Raw genomic sequence first — 20,579 nt, 5'->3', positions numbered from 1 at the left:
TTGATTTTCTGACTCTAGCTCCTCGCACATTTCATTGTAGTATTTTGCTTTGTCATTCCGAGCAGCCTTTTGGAATCTTCTGTTCAGCTCTTTAATATTTGGTATTTGCTCTTTGACTGTCTTGGTGGTTTTTTTTTTTTTAATCTATAGATAACATCTCAGACCAAAATAATGACTATTAACTATATATATGGATATGTAATACTGAACCACAGAAATGTCTTTAAATATTACAATAATTCACATTTTATGTGAGTTACTGGGTTCTACTTTACATTGTTTGTTGTTGATGTTATGTGCTGTCAAGCTGTTTGCGACTCATAGCGACCCTATGTATAACAGCTCTAAATCCTGCTCTATCCTGTGCCAATCGCATTGCCTCTGACACACCCATTCCGACTACCCCAGTCACTGAATCAATCCACCTCATAGAGGGTCTTCCCCTCCTGCGCTGTCCCTCTTCCCTACCAAGCATGATGTCCCTCTCCAAAGACCCGTCTCTCCTTACAATATGTCCAAAGTATGTCAGACGAAGCCCCAGAATCCTTGCCTCCAAAGAGTAGCCTGGTTTAACCCCCTCCAGGATGAATCTGTTTGTTTCTTGGCAGTCCATGGTACATTCAATATTCTTCTCCAGCACCACTTTACATAGAATTTACTTATTCTGCTTTTAGAATCTGAACTCTTGATGAGTACTGCTACCTTTTTCACTTTTTTGTTTGCAGCTCTATATACGAAGCACTAGTAAGCAGTCAAAAAAAGGTGCTTTGTGTTTTTAAAATACCAGATAACTTCCTTTCTAACAGTAAAAGAGCTTCAAGTTAAGTATCTTTACAGTTCAGATTTTGCTTCTTCACTATTTTAAAAATGTGATTTAATTGCACAAAAAGTATTATCAACACTAAACAATCATAAACGAATAAAAGAAAAATGAATCAAAATGGGGAAGTCTATTTTTAGAAATGAGAGTTCAGCAAGTCAAGACATAATCCTCAGGGGAGCTCTGGTGGCCTAGTGGCAAGAAGCTGTACTGCAATCCCAGAGGTACACGGTTCAAATCCACCAGATGCTCTGCCGGAGAAGGAGGGGCAATTTCCTCCTGTACCAGTCAGATCTGATTTGACGGTGCATGCACAAAAAATAATGACTAAAAAAAAAAAAAAAAGACATAAGCCTCAAAGAAGGAAAATTTAACATTAAGCATTATATTAACCAGATTTATTGATTAATCATTGGGGGAGCATAAGAAACCTGGAGGCAGTGAGAAGGGGGGAGGCTCTTTAAAACAGTTTGAATACTACATGCATAATCAGAACCTCCCTCGTAAGGCATTCTGTCTTTAACTCACCACTTTCTTCTACAACTCCTTCAATCATACACACACTTGTAGCAACCACTTTGTAACTTTCTGTTGTACTTGCCACATACTGCTCTTCGCTTACTGTCAGCAGATGCACTGTCTTAAACCCTTCTAAAGCTTCAGAGATAATGATGGTGTGGACAAGAGAATGAGCAATCCTGTACCAGTCAGATCTGATTTGACTGTACACCCACACAAAAATTTAAAAAAAAAAACAGAGGATGAGCAAGACACCCTCACAGCAATTTACACTCACCATGTTCAATAGCATTTACACGTCTGTTGGTTATCTTAATAGCTTCATCGAGGGTAACAAATGAAGTCTGAAATGAAAGGACACATTAATGATAAAATAAAAACAAATCATCCTAACCCTGCTGTTCACTTGACTCCTCTCAAACTAGAAAATAACGGGACCTAAATTCTGGTGAGATTTCCATATATCTAGCATTATTTGTTAGTGTAAGTCTTTTTTATTTCCAGATTCAAATAAAGAAATGGCAAGTGGGAAAAGCATAAACTAGTAACGTGGATATGTATTTAAAATCTCTAATTGCCGCTGAATCTGGACTGACTCGGCATTGACCCTCATTGGATTTTCAGAGGCTGTAAGTCACAAAGGAGGAGACTGCACATCTCACTCTCAGACCCGCTGGTGAACTTAATCACCAGAGAACAACTCTAGGTTAGAAATGCAAACCTGCATGGACTAAACCACCCGAGGTCTCCAGTAAGTGCTTAGACAAGAAAAACTATTATCTTCATGCATAAAGCCACGTTATATTATTTCTCTACTTGCTGTTTTTCATCTAGCAAAACTGTATAACCTTTTGTTAGGCATAAAAAGCAGGAAAAAGGTGCTGAAGCCACCATTTCAGACATTAAAAGATTTTAGGTCTAATTTCACAATGGTTTATGAAATGTTTGGATTACTATGGTATCCTCTGACCCAAGACCGGATTCTCTTTTGCTTGATTATTAATAATAAAACTGCAGGAAGTCTCTTGGTTTGCTGCTTACCTGCAGTGAAGCGAGTTCCACCAGTAGTTCCACTGCTTTGGCATAATTTCTCTTTAACTTCGCCAACTGTTCCCCACCTCTGGCTAAACCAGTCAGTTCATAACCTGAAAGAGCCAGTCAGACAACATTTGTAATTACGGAAAAGAAACAATCTTCCCTGTATAATTCCTAAAAAGAAGATAATGCACACTACCACTGATCATGGAAAGATAAATTCAGTGACTGGTCAAACACAAACATGAAGTGTCCACCTCACGCTCCAGACACTGCAAGACAATGCTGCTGAGTGAAGTTCTCCACAGAGAGATTTTTCTACAAATAATATATATGTAAAAAAAAAAAATATATATATATAGTATAAATCTATAAAGCAGGGGAAGCTTTCATCCAACCTCCACTTCACCAGCTTGCTGAATTTTAAAGCAAAACCATACTTCTTAATTGCCATGATACAGTGATGCTCTTTTAGCAGGCAACGATCAGAAACATTTTGTCTTTATATAAACTGTTATCACTTATTCTGTATGATTTAATCAGATATTATCTAAACCAATTATATATTATTATCTAAATTATAAATATTATCTAAACTATAAAGGCCAGAAAGAATAGTATTTTGATGGAAAAAGAAAAGAAAAAAGTTGACTAGAATATGTTACTACTTTAAAAAAAAAAATCATTTCTTTAACGCCATGGACTTGACTGCTTGCTATACACAGCAAGCCGACGCACAAGTCCTTGCTCTGTCCCGGGCCCTTGTCACAATCTGTCCTGCTCAACCCTCTGCTGTAGTCACTGTCTCTTTCCGTCTTGTTGAGGGTTTTCCTCTTTTGCTGACCCTCCACCTTTCCCAGCATGATGGCGTCTTCCGAGGACTGGCACTTCCTGACAATATATCCAAAGTAAGTGAGACAAAGTTTCACCATCCTTGCGCCTAAGAAGCACCCTGGTTGTACTTGCTCCAAGACAAGCTGGTTTGTTCTTAAAGTCATCCACAGTCTAGTCAATACTCTTCTCCAGCACCACAATTCAAAGGCATCGATTCTTCTTCAGTCTTTGTCTAACTTGTCTTCTTCATTGTCTAACTCAAATTAGGAATGGGTACGACAATTTAGAATTGTGAAGGAGCTAAAATATCTACAAAGATCCCATATTCAGACTACAACAATGTCTGAAATTCTACATTAAAAAGACCAAATCTGGAAATCTGGTATAGAAAGACAATACAGACATCTAATGGGTGACTGAACATGTAAAGAAAAGTTTCTAGCTATAAGTTTCCTACTTACTGTCAGTTCCTTCATGGTAATGTTCAAACACTGGCAAAGTAACACCTGTTAAACAGAGAAGAATGCCTTAAATCACAAAAAGACTCATGAAGTACTATTTCCTAGCCACTGTTTCTGGTGTTTCTTCTTCATTAACTACACAAAGTCAAGAGATTAAGTCTAGAATTATAACTGGCTCCAATGAATGAATTTAGGAACCTGCTTTAATTGGTCATTTTTCGTCAGAGTCAAATCACTGTAAGAAATAAGAGATCTGATTATTACACTGGTTTTAACATGTAAAACCAAGCAATCAACTTGCTCCAAGGCAAAGAAACTGGAAAATCTAAGTCTTGCTACTTACACAGGTTATTTTCAAATCTCTTCTGTTCCAACCCTGGTAGCTTTTACAGGATTGAAAAATTACCTGCTACATTATCTTTCTTTGCACGAATCTTCACCTGGGCTTTGTTCACATTCTGGATAACTGTGGTGCTACAGAGAAAGAAAAAGCCCTGATTTAGTTGTGTTTTCAGGGTGAAAAATAAACTAAAGGAATCCACTGGATACTTTCAATGTTCTAGTAAACCAAAAAAGGGATGTCACAACTAAGGAAGTTTTGATATTTGTCTTTTCCCAAAAAGGAGAGAAATTTCTGCTGCCAGAAGTGTGACAGAGCAGAAATGAAGAACATTCAAAGCATTAAACCAGCTGCTGCTGAGTTCACGTGGACTCACAGCAACAGAGCAGTCACAGAGCTCCCAAAGCTGTGAATGTTTATGGAAGCATGCTGTCAAATGCTTTTCTGTTAAAAAAAAAAAAAAGAAAAAAAAAGTGTTTTCCTGTTGACCCTTTGAATGCACTGCTGACCTTTTGGTTAGCAAGAGGTGCTTAAACACATAATCGCCAGGGCTCCTAACCACATAAGCCATAAAAAAACAAGGACACACAATTTGCAAAGTGCTTAAAACACTTCCGTTTTCAATCATACACATGGTATGTATGGTTTTAAGTTCTACTGTACACCTACTGTAGAGAAAACTGCTTCTTTCTAGGTTTACTATTCACCTGGTTAAGTAAAGCATTCCATTTTTTTATTCTAAAACCTATCTAACTTCCATTAACCTTGTCTGACTCCCTGTTAAGTCTCCTAAAGCAATGTGTTTTCTCCACAACAAACCTGAACCACATTTATAAAACATTTAAATACTGGTAGGCTCTGGTGGCCTAGGGGCAAGAAGCTGCACTGCAATCCCAGAGATGCACAGTTCTTTTTTCTTTTTGAGATGCACAGTTCTAATCCACCAGATGCTCTGCTGGAGAAGGAGGAACAATCTCCTCCTGTACCTGTCAGATCCAATTTGACAGCACACACATACACACACACACACACACACAATAATAAAATAAAATGTAAAAATTGTTTAAAAAAACACATTTAAATATTATTCTCACCTTCTGCAAGGAAAAAAAATCAATGCCATTTTTAATCATACCAGTATTGGTAAAAAAAATTAAAGCCTGTTTACTACTTTAAATGGTAGTATCCTTACACCTATCCCCGCCACACACACACTCTGGCTGTGTAAGATCTGATGCCAGGTAAGCTCTTAAAAACAAACTAAGTGATTCCCCCATCTTCTCTTTTTTCTGCTCCCCTTTTCTCTCTTACCCCTTTTGAATATTTATACATATATTACTCAAGGAACATGAATGAAACACAATTACTGTATAAAACACAAAAAATACATACACGAAACAAAATGCATATGAATGATTATACACAAGTCAATAAAATTTAAAAAAAAACAAACACAAACACCACACTAATGATGAAGGCAAAGTCTCTGGGATGTGTAAACATTACAGCACTGGGCTGCTAAATGGAAGACTGGAGGTTCAAGTCCACCCAAAGACACCTAAGAAAAAAGACCTGGTGATCTACTTCCAAAATATCAGCCACTGAAAATCCTAAGAGCATAGTTCTTCTCTGTCACACATGGGGTCACCATGAACTGGGATCAACTGGACAGCCAGGAATGCATATACTGGGGGAATATTTAGCTAAAGGACACACTGTAAGTATATTAACAGAGGCAGAATGATTTGGAAAAAGAGGAGGACAGAGTATAATCATTTTGTTATGTATATTTTTCAGGATAATAGTTTCTAAACAAGAAAAGAAAGAAGGTATCGTGTGTACCACTGGGGAAAGACTAAAATCAGAAACCCTGAAGCAACTCTCACCTGTATCTATCTATCCTGATGACTTCAGGAAGATAGTGAACATAAACAGAGTTAAATGGTGTTTGCTTCATCCACATCATAAGAGCCACTTTGAAAATCACGTTAACACTGAGAAACTGGTAAAACTCCTTTGTAAAGTAATAATGTAAACTACTCTGTACACAATACATAGCTTTGAAGCATAAACTAGCAAAAGCAAAGCTGTGCTCCTCAGAGTTTTCATGACTACGACCATACAGGAGCAGAATGCCAGGCCTTTCAAGATGCCTCTGGATGAGTCTGGATTGCCCACTTTTTTGTTAGTAGCTAAGCAAGCACCACTTAGGGACTCCTATGGTAAAAGTCATAAAACTCAAGTCCTTTAAGTAATTTCATTCTTAGAAAGAAATCATTTACTAGAAACCAAGAAAAATGCATGAAAGTTCCCACTGCACACACTCCTTAATATTAAAAAAAAAAAAGTGCAACAATGAATGAATGAAAACCAAAAATTTCTGTAAATGTTCATTAAAATTAATAAAATTTAATAATTTTTAAAAAAGGGGGGGAGGGAAATATTCAAAAAAACCGAAAACCTAAAGCCCAATCATTAGAAGAGTTAATAAATTGTGGTCTATCTAGGGAGCTCTGGTAGCCTCCTAGCAAAAAGCTATGCTGCAATCCTGAAGACATGCAGTTCAAATCTACCATATGCTCTGTGGGAGAAGGATGGGCAGTCTGCTCCCAAGCGATAAACTGCCTGTGAAAACCTGCTGTAAGGTCAGCTTTGGGTAGGTTCTGACTCAATGGTACACCACCACCACAACAGATAAAATTATGCAACCATATGACATAGAAAAAATGTCCATGGCAGAATGTTAAAAGCAAACAGATTATAAACTACTACATATCCTAAAAAAAAAAAAATAATAAAATAAAAATTAATTAATTAATTACATAACCTGTCCAGGAACTATGTAAAAATGCATGTGGATGGCAATAAAAATAATGGTATTTGGGTTATGAGGCTTAAAAATGTTCTTGGTTGTTAATATTTAAGTATTTTTAAAATAAAATTATTAACATGAAAGCAGTTTGTTTTCTCAAAACATCACATTCAGTCTTCTTACCTAAAGTCGCCAGCTGTGAACTTGGCTTCAGCTAGTGAAAAGGCAGCTTCTCGCATCACTTCACCCATCAACATTTTAGTCTGGAAAAGCACAGACCACAAATTCAACTAAGTTCTTTACAAGGAAAACGTTAACTATGATCCTTTAATAATTAGCAGTATGTTATGCTTACATGGTGCATGAAAATGGAAAAAAAATTTTTTTTAATTCCAATTATTATTTGAACATTTTGTTAATGTAGTTGTTAGGTGCTGTACAGTAATGTACGACCCACAGCAATCCAATGAACAACAGATCTGAACCCCATTCTATCCTGAGCCATATTCACATTTCCTGACATGCAAGAGCCCATTGTGGCAGTCACTGCGTCAATCCACCTGGTTGAGGGTCTTCCTCTTCCTCACTGACTTTCTGCCTTTCCAAACATCATGTCCCTCTCCAAGAAACAGTGTCTCCTACCAACATGCCTAAAGTATGTGACCCAAAGCTTTAACATCTTTGCCTCCAAGGAGCATTCTGGCTGTACTTTCTCCAAAACACATTTGTTCTTTTGGCAGTCCATGGGATGTTTAGAATACAGCTCAAACACATCAATTCTTCTTCTGTCATCCTTATTCACGGTCCAGCTCTCAGATGCATAGCAAATGAGTGAAAGGACTATGTCCTGAACAGACGGACCTTAGTCCTCAAACTGACAGTACTGCACCTCTGTAATTTGGAGAGGTCCCTGACTGCAGACTTACCAATGAAATAGGTCTCCTGATATTCTGACTGCTGGTACAAAGGGTGTTGATTGTGAATCCAAGTAAGTTTAAGTTACTGACAATTTCAATCTTTTCTCTATTGTGATGTGCCAGTGTTTAGAATTTTTCTTGACATTGAGATTCAATCCAAATCGAAGGCTATATTTTTTGATCTTCTGAAACAAGTGTTTCAAGTCCTCATCACTTTCATCAAGCAAGGCTGTGTCATGTGCATAATGCAGGTTACTGATGAATTTTTCTCCAAACTTGATGCCACATTCTTCTTCACAGAGTCCAGCTTCTCAAATAATCTTTTCATCATACAAGCTAAATAGGAATGGAGAGATAATGCAACCCTGACACACTCCCTTAATTTTAAACCACGCAGTGTTCCCTTGCTCTGTTCACACAACAGCCTCTTGGTTGAGATATCGGTTTTGCATGAGCAAAATTAAGTGTTCTAGAAATCCCATTCTTCTCAATGTTAGCCATAACTTGTTATGATCCACACAATCAAATGTCTTTGCATATAGTCAATAAAGCAGAAAGAGAACAAACAGATAGGTCTTGGAGTGGGTGGAGTGTTCTCTGAAATCAAGAATGATGAGGCTTTGTCTCACAAACTTTGGGCATGCTGCTAGGAGGGGCTATTCCTGAGAGAAGGACATGATGCTGGGAAGGGTGGAGTGCTGGAAAAGGAGAGGAAGACCCTCAACTAGGTGGACATGATGGCTGTTGAAATGGGTTCGTGTGTGTCAGGAAGCATGAGGATGGCACAGGATATAGAACAGGGTTTAGATCTTTTGTTCACAGGGTCACTATGAGTCATACTCAACCCGATGCACCTAAAAACAACAACAATTTATCAAAAGATAATTTAAAAAACCAACAAATTTCTGTAGTCACATAGCATCTGCCCAAAAAGTGATGAATTAAAACCCATTACATGTCCACATTATATTAAACCAAACCAAATCTACTGCTGCCAAGTCAATTCTGACAAGGAGCCTAGGGGACTTCTAGGTCTGTCAGTCTGAATGGAGGCAGACAGTCACGGCTTGCTTCTTCAGAGCACGGCAGGTCTGAACTGCCAGCATTTTAATTATAAGCAAATACTTTACATCCTGTGTCACAGAGCCCCTAGCACTGTTTTATAAAACCAAACTCACGGCCACTAGGTCAGTTCCAGTTCCTACAACTGGTTTCCTGAGACTTTAAAACCTATGGGAACAGACTGCCCATCATTTTCCCACAGAGTGGCTAGTGGATTTGAATCTGCCAACCTTTCAGTAAGGCCACTCAATAGGCTACCCACTGCTCCCCAGGGCATTATTTTCGTCGTCATTTCATCTCTTCTTCATCAAGCTGGAACTGACAGCTGACCCTCCAAAAGGTTTTCAGAGGCTATGAACTGCATGTGTGGACAGTGCCCATCTTTCCTGTTAAAACAGCTGAAGGATTTGACCCCCCCTGCCTCTGATCTGGCAGCACAACTCCTTACTCACTAGGCTACCAGAGCATTATTTTTGGCACTGGAAAAACAGTGCTGAAAAACAAAGTCTCTGCTCTCATTCTTACAATCTAGTAGGGAGAACATATTAGGCAGTATCATTCAGTAGTGTTATGATAAAAATAAAACGAGACGTTGGAGGGAAATTTAGGTAGCATTTCAGATTGGGTAGCCAGGAATGGCCTCTCTGAAGAGGACACAATGGCCAGAGAGTTATGAGAAAATTGGGAGAAGAGTATTTCAGATAAAAACTTAACCAACATAAACGTCATAGAGGAAGAACTAGGAAAAAATTTAGTCAGATTTGATCCAACAGAGATTTTAACACAAGGGTAACGGATTTGCATTTCATAAAATAAACTCTCTAAGCTTGTTTGAATGACAATGGCATTTTAAATTTTTTTCAGAGGGAATTAATTACAAAACCTTAGATAAGAATTCAAAATGCCAAGTGTCACAAAATGAATACTGTTCTGGGCAATGTGTATCCTACCTCTATTATCTTCTTTAGGATCTGTCGAAATCGAAGAGTTAAAGCATCGGATTTTTTCTTCAAGAGGTTTCGGCCTGTCTGTGCACCTTTCAACCGAGCCTTCATGATAGTCTGGGCCCTGAAAAAGAAGAATCAAATACGTTGTTTTAAAGAAACAAAATAGCTCCTCAACAATGTTAAAATGATGCTTTATTCTTTGACTTCATGAGTGAGAATATACATAATTTGTAGCTGACAAGTTTTAGTTGGTTTTCAATATTGTAGTTTTCTACCCTGAATGTCTGGCAGATGAATAATGTATTTAAAACAATTATCTAAGAAATATCTCACTTATTCATTGCCTTTGAGTGGGGACTAACAAATAGTTGAGTCTCCACTGAGTTTCTGAGGCTGTTAATCCCATGGGAGAAGACTGCACATCTTTATCCCTCTGAGCCACTGATGGGTTCAAACTGCCAGAGACACATGCCCTTAGGGTTAGTAGCACAAATCCCTGTAGAGGAGGCTACCAGAGTTCCCTTAGTAGCTAGAATACATAGTTATTAAATCCTAATGTTACCCAGCAGCCCTATTTGCATGCCAATTATAAATACTTGTTTATTAGTTAAAATATTGTTTCAGTATCTAACACTCTTTAAAAAACCCAAAATTTTATATTTATATACATTGACACACACACACACACACACACACATACACACACACACACACACACACGGAACTCTGACAACCTAGTAGGTAAGGAGTTGTGCTGCCAACTCAAAGGTTGAATCCATTAGCTGTTCCATAGGAGAAGGATGACCTATCTCCTCTTTGTGACCTCTAGCCTCTGAAAACCTGATGAAGGATCAGCTATGAGTCAGTTCTGATTTAATGGTAAAAAGTTCACATTTATTTTCACTTGTAAGTGTCTTGGAGGCAGGACTGGCATCCACTTCCTTAATAGCTTGCCTCCAGAAACCCTATGAATCTGGAGAAAGTATGAAAGTCACACCAAGTGTTGAGGACTTTCATTCACAGGGTCGCCATGAGTCACCTATGACACATTAACAACAACAACAGTAACAACTTCTATGTATTTGTCCATGTTAAATCTGAAACAAATTTACCATCAGACCAGCAGTTTCACTTTGAAAAAGTCATCCTACATATTTACTCCTGTGTGTACAGCAGAAGCACTGGCAGAGGAAACACTGTAACTATATTTATAACAGCAAAAGTGCAGAATAAGTAGTCACAAAAAAGAAAAAAACGCATACATATCATAAATACTTGGAAGCAGGAGTGGCATATACTTCCTAAATAACATGCCTCCAGAAACTCTATGAACTTTGATAAATGTTGATAGTTGTAGAGGGGCTTCAGGCCTTTTGTTCATAGGGTCATTATGAGTTGTGCTTGACTCAAAGGCAATAAGCAACATCATACATACATACATACATACATACGGAACAGTATGGAGTTCTGGTGGCCTAGTGGCAAGAAGTTGCACTGCAATCCTGAAGGCATGCAGTTGGAGGCCACCAGCTGCTCCACGGGAGAAAGATGGGCAATCTCCTCCCGCTGGAGAGTCAGCTATGGGTCAGTTCCAACTCAAGGGTAAACAACATGGAACAGAATTTTGTTACAAAGAATAGACTTGCATTTGAAGTGCCCACTGCTGTACAAAGGACTATTATTCCTTGTATTAATGCACAATTCTAGGAAAGATCCACAGAAACTGGTGACAATGATTTATCTTTGCAAAATGAGACTGGGTAAAAAAAAACGTGTGTGTGTGTGTGTATTTGTATACTCTTTCTGTAACCTTTTTAATTTTATACAAGCAATTATTAATATTTTTTTAAATGTAGCTTTGATGTCTTTTGGACTGCATCAGTGAAGATACAATAACAATCTCTTTATCCCTTTGTAAATGACTCTAGGAAACAAATGGCATCTATAAGTTTCAAAGAACAGCCACTTTACATTTACCCTGAAGCCTGTTCTTATCACACGCCCCAATACCAAAGTCAAGAAAACAGCAGCAGAAATTGACATTTTCATTTTTGTTGCCATAACATTTAGTAATGGGGGATAAAAAATGAGGGGTGAGGTGTGGGAGTCAGTCATAAAATTCAAAACAGACTGTAGAACCTAGATACCTAAAGAATTGCTAAAGGGGATATAAGTCCATACGACTAATGGTATAAAATAGCGTATTCACGGGGAGCTCTGGTGGCCTAGTGGCAAAAAGCTGCACTGCAATCCCAGAGATATGTGGTTTGAATCCACCAGATGCTCTGCCGGAGAAGAAGGGGCCATTTCCTCCTGTACCTGTCAGATCCAATTGGACGGTACACACACACAGAAAACAATAAAATTTTTTAAAAAGGAAAATAGCGTATTCACAGGGTTTTCACTAATGTGTTGGACTTTTGCCTTTGGGTTATGGTTAATGAGAAAATATGAGATGGAAATGACTCCAGATATTATCTCAAAGATCAGGAAAATGAAGCTCATAAAGATGAAGCAACTTTCCCATGGTCACTCTGAGAAGAAAAAGCAGGGCAAGAACTTGAACCACACAAATTTCTAACTCCAGTGAATTGTCTAATGCTCAAACTAAGCCTCTAACCTAAGTCCCCGGCACCCCAACCGCAGCCCACACTGCCTCTCCTTGAAGAGTTTTTACATGTACCATCAGACAAAAGTTCTTTGGAAAAGCTGACTTTGCACTGAGTAACTTCAGTGGCATTTTAACCAGGTAAAGCTGGTTCAGATTTCAGCCAGAGCAGGAGCTAACTACTCCAATGTGTATATTTAACATACTTTTTTGTTGACACTAACCACCAAAATTTGGACTCAAAAGATTTGGATCAAATTTCAGTCAAAACCTAGTACTCCAGATTCCAGCAAGTTTCTAGTATAAAAGTGAACTGATTACTAAGATTAAATTCTACATGTTCATTTTCATTTTCTCTGAAATTACAGTATCTCTGTGAAGTGGGCAAATTTTTCATGTTGAGACTCTAAATGGGATTGCCCAATGTCTAACTACACAGTAGAACCTAGGTTTGACAAACCTCTGTCAGTTCCAAATCCTGCAAGCCTCTTAGGGTCCCAGTCTAAACTCATTTTGGTTTCTCGGGTATGTAAGCAGTTTTAAGAGTTAACATTTTGCAGGATAATACTGCTAAGTGAAACTGTGGAACAGTAATTGCCAATATTTTCTATTATTAGGTATAAAGAAAAACCGTGCTTTTCGACATATTTCAGAGAAGTTTAGCACTATTGGAAAAAACTTTCGACCTTCAACTAAGATGATGGCTTAGTTTCCAGTTGAATCAGAGACATCTGACTGTATGACAAAGTACCTGCTCTTGGGCCACATGAAAAATACTTAGCTATGATTACATCCTGTATTTGCTTTTCCTCTCAGCAATTTTTACTTCCAGTAAGCCTCATTTTTCTTATCTTAGCCTAAATAAGCACATTTTACCCTTGATCATGTGAAATAAGGTAAAAACAGTAAATGTAAGCGTTTTGAGTATCGCAAAATAATGTAAAAAAAACCCACAACAACGGAGATTTGAGAGTATTTCTGATCCTATTTCATGGAAATTCTTAATTCAGTTATATAGATATCACCTTTCTCCACAATTAGCTTGCTTCTCATGCAGGATAAATAGCTATTAAAGAACCAGTAGGTGAAGGCAAGAATAGAAGAAAAATCTTTCATTAAGAAGTATAGTCACCCTGGCCACATTAGAACTGGGTTTAGGGTTTAATAAAGTTTCAATAGCTTTAGAGTCTTTACAGCAAAGAATACAAAAGGAGAAAAACAACAAAAACTCTCAGAGACACGACCACTTGAAATATAAATCTCAGAGCCAAAGCTGATATTGAGCTTTCTCGTTGCAAAACAGAAAAGCAAAAACAGGAGGCAGGAGAAAGCACAAGATGAGAACAGCCTACAGGTCGTTAGGTACATTTCAGATGGGAAAAAAAAAAAAACCAAACAACAAACCCAAAACAACCCTCATTTCTTAACCAACTGTTCGAACATCTAAGATGCTCTGTGAAGTCTCCTGTCAAAGAACTCGGGCTAAAAGAGAACAGCAGCCTTAAAGATGAATACATTCCAAAGCAAGAGTTTGTCAGGTTACAATTTTTATGGATCAGGTATAAGTTAAAAATTTAGACAAACTCATTACAGAAGTCCAGAGTGAAGGCTGCATAGTAGTGGCGTGAACTTGGGGGGAGGGATTGCATAACAATGAAAGAATTTTTCTTTTTCTTTTCTAGAAAAAGAGTGATGGGGGAGGGGGTGGGCAGGGAGAAAAGTGCAACAAGGAATGACTGGAAATTCTAAGCCTCTGTAAACTTTCATTAAAATTAATTTTAAAAAATCTAGACAAACTCTCAACCTGGAGAAAGTTCACAGTTACGCACAAAACAAAGGCATGTCAACAAATACTCATTTTATAATGTGATGGATGAACAGAAATGTGAGCAAGGGAATGATGACAGAGCAAATGCGGGGATTTCTTGTTACAGCCAGTGACAGTTCACTGGGTCTACGAGAAGGAAGCACTAGTCTGACGTCCATGGTGGGGCGATTTTATTTAACCCTCGACGTGAATTGGGCTCCTCTTCTGTGTTCCGACCGCACTGAACATCCCTTCTCAGAAATGTCTGTCTCTCCACTAATGGGTGATGCCAGTTACACGGACGCCCTGCTCAGCAGTGGCCTTGGTACACAGCAGGCCTCAGTAAAGATCTGTGGACTGAATAACTCGGTTACAGTGAAAACAGGAAGCCTCCACGCAAGTCAAAAGGCCGAGCACCTGTTCCAACCGGCTGGGATTGCTCGAGCCTGTCTGGTTCACTCCGACTAATTGGTGTATGAGCTGTCAAAGCACTCCCCTCCAGACTAACGAAAACCGACTGAGATACAGTTCAGGAAAGGCACAGAAAACGCGAAATCACGCTACCGGTTCCACCGTATGAAGAGATCGCACCCTAGACAGGTGTTGAGGGCCTCTCTGGGTGACTCTCTCCTTCTCTTACTTACATTCGAGAGGGAAAGATTTCAATTCGGTCTTTTCCTGACATTTTGGCGATGACAGTTTGGCTCGAATACCCGGCCGGGCAACGGTGGCTGCACCACCAGCTCCAGTTCCCGCAGCCACAAACCCTTCCCTACTGGAGTCAGCTGGTTAGGTCATTTGACCTCTTGCGTTGCTAAGAGGCAGTCGATACACACCCCACTTCCGTTTCCTGTTAGCACAGGAGAAAGAGAGGGCGGGGAGGATGAGAAATGTGATGCCCGGATGTTGAGGAGTGCACACCTCGGGACTTCCGCCCTAGTCCGGTTTGTCAGTAGTTCCTCCCTCTTCAGCTCCCTTGCGGCTGCGCCATAACCACATGCGCCCTGGGACGGGCGGTAAGAGGACACGCCTTCTCTCCCATCATTTTGGGTCTTTCCTCACAGCGCCACCTCATGGTTGACTAGATATTTGAGAAAGAACCCATTCTTCGCGTACAGAGTCCTGCCTCTTTTCTGAGACACACAGGTTACCCAGTGAAAAAAATAAAGAGAATGAAAAAGTGTCACTTTCCTGAGCTTTCTATGAGCCACTGCCTTTCCAGTTCTCGGAGGACCTGGACTCTATGATCAGTGGCAGAGAGGGGCCGCTTACAAGGGTGGCGCTTGCGTGGTGGCTCCGCATGCGCAGTGGAGTCCGGCGCAGCACACGCTGAGGCTTCTAGGTGGCTGTTGCTTGTGGAGCAAGTCAGGTCTTCCCAATCCAAGAGCTCAACGCGGGGCTGCAGTGCGAGTTCACACACATAGCTCAGGTATCTCATCTCTCTGCAGGGGCTCTCCGAGAACTCACTTTGGTCAGGGGCCGGTGAAGGGTGGTCGGGAGGGTGGGCCCTGGACGAAGATCCCGTCCCTGCGCGGGAAGGAAGTGTCCGGCCGGCTGTGCGGCGGGCCTCCCCGCTGCCCCCGACGCCGGCTGTCCGCGATCCGCACGGGAGGGAGAGCGGGTCGAACCAACAGTCCAGTCTCTTCGGCTTAAAAGTGGGTACCCTTTGAAATGGGGCGTCCCGCCCTTGGACACAGATCTTGGCTTTTTCCGGGCCTGAAAAATGCCCTTTTTCCTTCCGCCCCAGCAACGCTACAAAAAACTGGTTTCGAAATGGAAACCAGACCGGACCCTTCAAGGAGCCGGTGGACCGGGTCCCCCGTGTTGAAAAGACCTGAAGAGTCCAAAAGTTTATCCAGCTAGTAATTGGTGGTGGTTTTAAAACCCTCATCTCTTTCTCTTGTGCGTTTCTGTCGCCTGCAACACCCATGAATTTAAAGTCAATTACAGTGCTGACGAGTTTTACTGCTTTTGATGGTGCTTGGCTGTGTTCTGGCAGTAATTCGGAGTCGAACTGTAGAAACACGCACTTGTTTCTTCTTCTAATAACGAAATCGGTCACATGGAGTGTGTATTCCGAGATCCAGCATGTATGCTCCTTTAATTTCCAGACTCTGCTTGAAGACATGTTGAAGAGAGCCTTTTTCTCCTAATTGAATTCTGTTCCGAGGAAAAGAATTTGTAACACTGTGTCTTTCGGTAATTTGAGATTACATAAACGCACCGTGGCTGCCAGTGTTCGATACACGTCCGTGTTTGCAGAGATTTAGTGATTATTTCCTTTGTCACCTACAATGAAGTCGTTAACAGGTTTCGTTGTGTAAGCGTCCTATATCAAAAATTAATATTCAGAGCATACAGCTGTGAGTGTTACGAATGGCATTCTTCTTACTGTCCCGTAAGAAGAGTTTTTCACCTCTGATCACTCACTTTTCTTGGGAAAGAAACAGGGATTCTCTATAGTTTGATGATTTTAAGAAAGAAGTCCAACATAATTGGGCCAGACACGATTATTTTTACCCTGAAAAGACCTGAAGAGTCTTTATATATTTTGAAACATGAGTAGGATCTTTTATTTCAGAACACATGCTACAGAGCATTTTTCATCTGTTGATTCAGATTTGTGGTGGTGGTGGTGGCGATCCTATATGTGCTACTGGAGACCTGCACTTTATAGTAATTCCTTTCAGAAGCAGATTTCCAGACCTTTCTTCCAAGAAATCCCAGGTGGATTTGCACCTGCAGCCATTAGGTTGCCATTCTGGTGTTTAGTAATTTCCACCACCCAAGGACTCTTAAGTGATTTTTTTTTTATTTAATTTTTTTATATCTCAGGGTGCATGAAGCGTTCTTAGGGTTAGAAGAAAATGCTCTGGAATTGATATCAGAAGACAGGGATGTCGCTTTGGGCATATTTTCAGAAGGGCCCAATCCCTGGAGAAGGACATCATGCTTGAGGAAAATAGCGGGTTAATAAAAGAAAGGAAAATCTTCATTGAGAATGAGCCACACCATCTGCAACAATGGATTTAAGCACAGCACTGATTATGAGGATTGCATGGGGTTGGGCAGGGTTTTGTTCTGTTGCACATGGTTGCTGTGACTCTGTGCTGACTTAGCAACACCTAATAAGAGCTAATGTTTATCAAAGGGGAGCCCTCTGTGGCATTTTGCTGGTGACCTAAAAGTCCACCCTTGGAGTCAGTCTGTCAGCCACCCGATGGAAGAAAGCTGAACAGCCTCCAGAAAACATTTACACTGTAGGAAACCTAGTGTAAGACTTCCATAAGTTGGGCTAATGTGTATCAAGTATTTCTCTTTAGAAAATTAGTGTTTCTGTGCCTGAGTTCTCTGTTAATTGACACACTATGCTACTTTGATGGTACATTTTATTTTAATTATGTCTTTACTACCCCATTTTCTGTGATATATTTCCCTTAAGTAGAAGCCTTTTTATTAGGGTTTGGTACATGGTATATTTTGCAAAAATTATTGTTTAATATTCATCAAAGTACTACCTCTTTTATATCTTAGCATTTTAACATACTAAGTGCCTAAAAATATTTTTGCTTATATTTTATCATATTTTATACCTGCAGTAAGCCTATATTGTATGTGACAAAGGCAAAAAAAAAGGCAGACTATAAAGAGAGTACCTTAAGCAAGCATTGCTAGCGAGTAGGAAAGCAACAACTAGAACCCAGGCTGTCCCAGAGTTTAGCATACTACTTGCCTTACTTGAGGGCTTGTTAAAATCAAAATAAAGTAAGTCAGAGTGTTTTGAAAAATTTTAAAGGACTAACTCAAGTAGCTAATGACATTTCTGCTTTCCTGAATGATGCAGAGTGCTATTAGCATTCCTTAAGGAGATACCATAAAAACCTGTGACTTGTGAACTGATAGGCTGGTTCTTGGTGAAATGGCTTCTTTTTATACTTATCAGCTATTTAAGTTTAGTGTGAATGACAGAAATCATTAGCAGTATTCCTGTTAGCAGTTAAAATACTGATACTTACATCTCTTCTCAGGATTTTTACATGACTGTCTGATTTTTGGCCTTCAAATTAAGTTTTACTTCTCACAGATTATCAGCTTTATACTTAGAGTTGGTAAGGAATTGTGGTTAACATCTATTCATTCTCTTTAAACTTTCATGTTTCTAGTCTATCACTTACTGTGATACTTGCTTTGAAACTATTTTAGTTTTCAACAATCTTTTTAACAACCAGTGATTTAATTTCTTATCTGTAAAGTGAGAGAGAAATAGAGGAAATTGGCACCTTAATGAAATAGTGTCGAAATTATGTATGGTCCTCCTGGAGTCTAGGGAGTATAACAGAAAGGTGTAAACTTTACATATAGACATTTGAGAACAGTTGACCCTAGGGCAGGGCTTGGGCAGAAGTAATGAGTGGGAAATAATTTGCTCAACTGTTTGTTGGTGGCAGATTCTAGCCATTGAATGTCTAATGCCAAATCCCTGTTTTGTTAAACCATAAGAGAACAACATTTCTGTTATCAGTATGTTGCTTTTGTGTATTAAATAGGGCACATTGACATTACTACAGAGTAGTTTGCACTACTCTGGTATGTGGTCTAGCCGTGTGTGTGTGTGTGTGTGTGTTAGTGTTGCTTTTTGTTTAAGAGGCTTCAAATTATGTTGTTGTTAGGTGCCATCGAGTCGCTTGCGACTCATAGCGACCCTATGTACAAGAACTCTAAATGCTGTTCCATCCTGTGCCAACCTAGCCATCTCAAACGCACTTATTCCCACCGCTCCAGTCACAGAATCGATCCATCTCACCAAAGGTCTTCCTCTCCTTCACTTCCCCTCCACTCTGCCAAACATGATGTCCCTTTCCAAGGACCAGTCCCTCCTTGCAACATGCCCAAAATATGTCAGATGAAGCTTCAGAATCCTTGACTCCAGGGAATACTCTGGCTTCACCCTCTCCAGGACAAACCTGTTTGTTCTAGCAGTCCATGGTATATTCAACACTCTTCTCCAGCACCAGAGCTCAAAGGCATCAATCCTCTTTCTATCAGCCCTATTCACTGTCCAACTCTCTGATCCATAGCACATTAATTGTGAAGACTGTAACCCGGATCAGGCACACCTTAGTCTCCAGACTGACTTCTTATACTTGTTGATAATATTGGAATATATAGCTTGATGGAAAGAAACTAGATCTACACTTCATGGTTGAAATCCTGGCTCTAATTATTTTCTTGAGGGAGAATAATGGATAGTCTCCTCCTGTGTGATGTATAGCCTCTCAAAACCTGGAGGGTCAGCTATGAGTCAGTTCTGACTCAATGACATAACAATAATCGCTTCCTGTTAGTATGAAAGGACAAATTTTTTTAACCAGTGCTTCAGTTTCTTAATTTATAAAATGAGGACCTTAGAGAGATGGTACTCATAGGCAGTGGCTAAGTTGTATATGGCCCTGTAGGTAGTAGTATGATGTATAAGTCAGTGAGAAGCCATTAAGAAAATGATGTCAGTTAGTAGATCCCAAACTACTACAGATGTTCTCTGATATTCCACGAACTGGATGTGGATGTTCTACGCCAGGTAACCATAGCCTTATTTGGTAATTGACAAGAAAAGTAAGTTATTAAATGAAATGTCACAATTTTTTTCCTTGCTCTTTAGATCTCATTACTGGTTACTTTCTGAACTCTGATGATGTTATGTGCTATTGAGTCTCTTGAAACTCACAACGACCTTGTGTTCAGCAGTTCTGAACCCTTGCTTTACTTGAGTCAACCTCATTGTCTCTGACACACCTACCCCCATAACTCCAGTCACTGAGTCAGTCCATCTCATCCAGGGTCATCTTCTCTTGCACCTCCATCTTGTTCCTCTCCAAGCCTGATGTCCCTCTCTAAGGACTGGTCCCTCCTTGCAAAATGTGTAAAGTATATCAGACAGAGTTTCAAAATCCGTGCCTCCAAGGAGAAGCCTGGTTTCATCCTCTCCAGGTTGAACCTGTTTGTTCTCTTACTAGTCCATGGTATATTTAGTTCTTTTCTCCAGCACCACAACTCAAAGGCATCATTTCTCCTATTATCCTTAGTCATTCTCCAGCTTTCTTATGCATAGCAAGTAATTGTGAAGACATGACCTGGATCAGATGTACCTTAGTCTGCAGACAGACATCATTACTCTTCAGTTCTCTGGCGAGGTTCCTGATGACAGATTTTTCTAATGCAATTAAATCTTTTGATTTCCTGACTGCTAGTACCAAGAGTTTGATTGTGGAGCCAAGCAAGCTGAAGCTGTTAACAATCTAAATCTCTTTTCCAGCAAACTTACTTTTTAAAAATGCCTATGTATATCCATAGTATGACTTCCAGCTTGTGGGTCATGTTAAGGAATTATTATTAAATATTTCACATTGGGTTAAGAAT

General features: G+C 39.6%; 1 protein-coding gene across 1 annotated transcript; it reads right to left on the bottom strand.

Moving 5' to 3' along the window:
* Positions 1 to 1,348: 1,348 nt before the first annotated feature.
* ATP6V1D (ATPase, H+ transporting, lysosomal 34kDa, V1 subunit D) lies at positions 1,349 to 15,013 on the bottom strand (the record flags this gene model as incomplete). Its single annotated transcript, XM_006884802.1, has 8 exons — positions 14,807 to 15,013; positions 9,751 to 9,868; positions 7,005 to 7,084; positions 4,076 to 4,143; positions 3,670 to 3,714; positions 2,381 to 2,484; positions 1,617 to 1,683; positions 1,349 to 1,477 (listed from the first exon to the last, which is right to left on the bottom strand). Coding segments are annotated over exons 1-8 (652 nt in total), but the record flags the coding sequence as incomplete, so codon positions are not given.
* Positions 15,014 to 20,579: the final 5,566 nt, after the last annotated feature.

Source organism: Elephantulus edwardii, unplaced genomic scaffold, assembly GCF_000299155.1.
Source record: "Elephantulus edwardii isolate Elephantulus edwardi_28Jun2011 unplaced genomic scaffold, EleEdw1.0 scaffold00037, whole genome shotgun sequence".
Taxonomy (NCBI): domain Eukaryota; kingdom Metazoa; phylum Chordata; class Mammalia; order Macroscelidea; family Macroscelididae; genus Elephantulus; species Elephantulus edwardii.
This window is presented reverse-complemented; position numbering and strand designations above follow the sequence as displayed.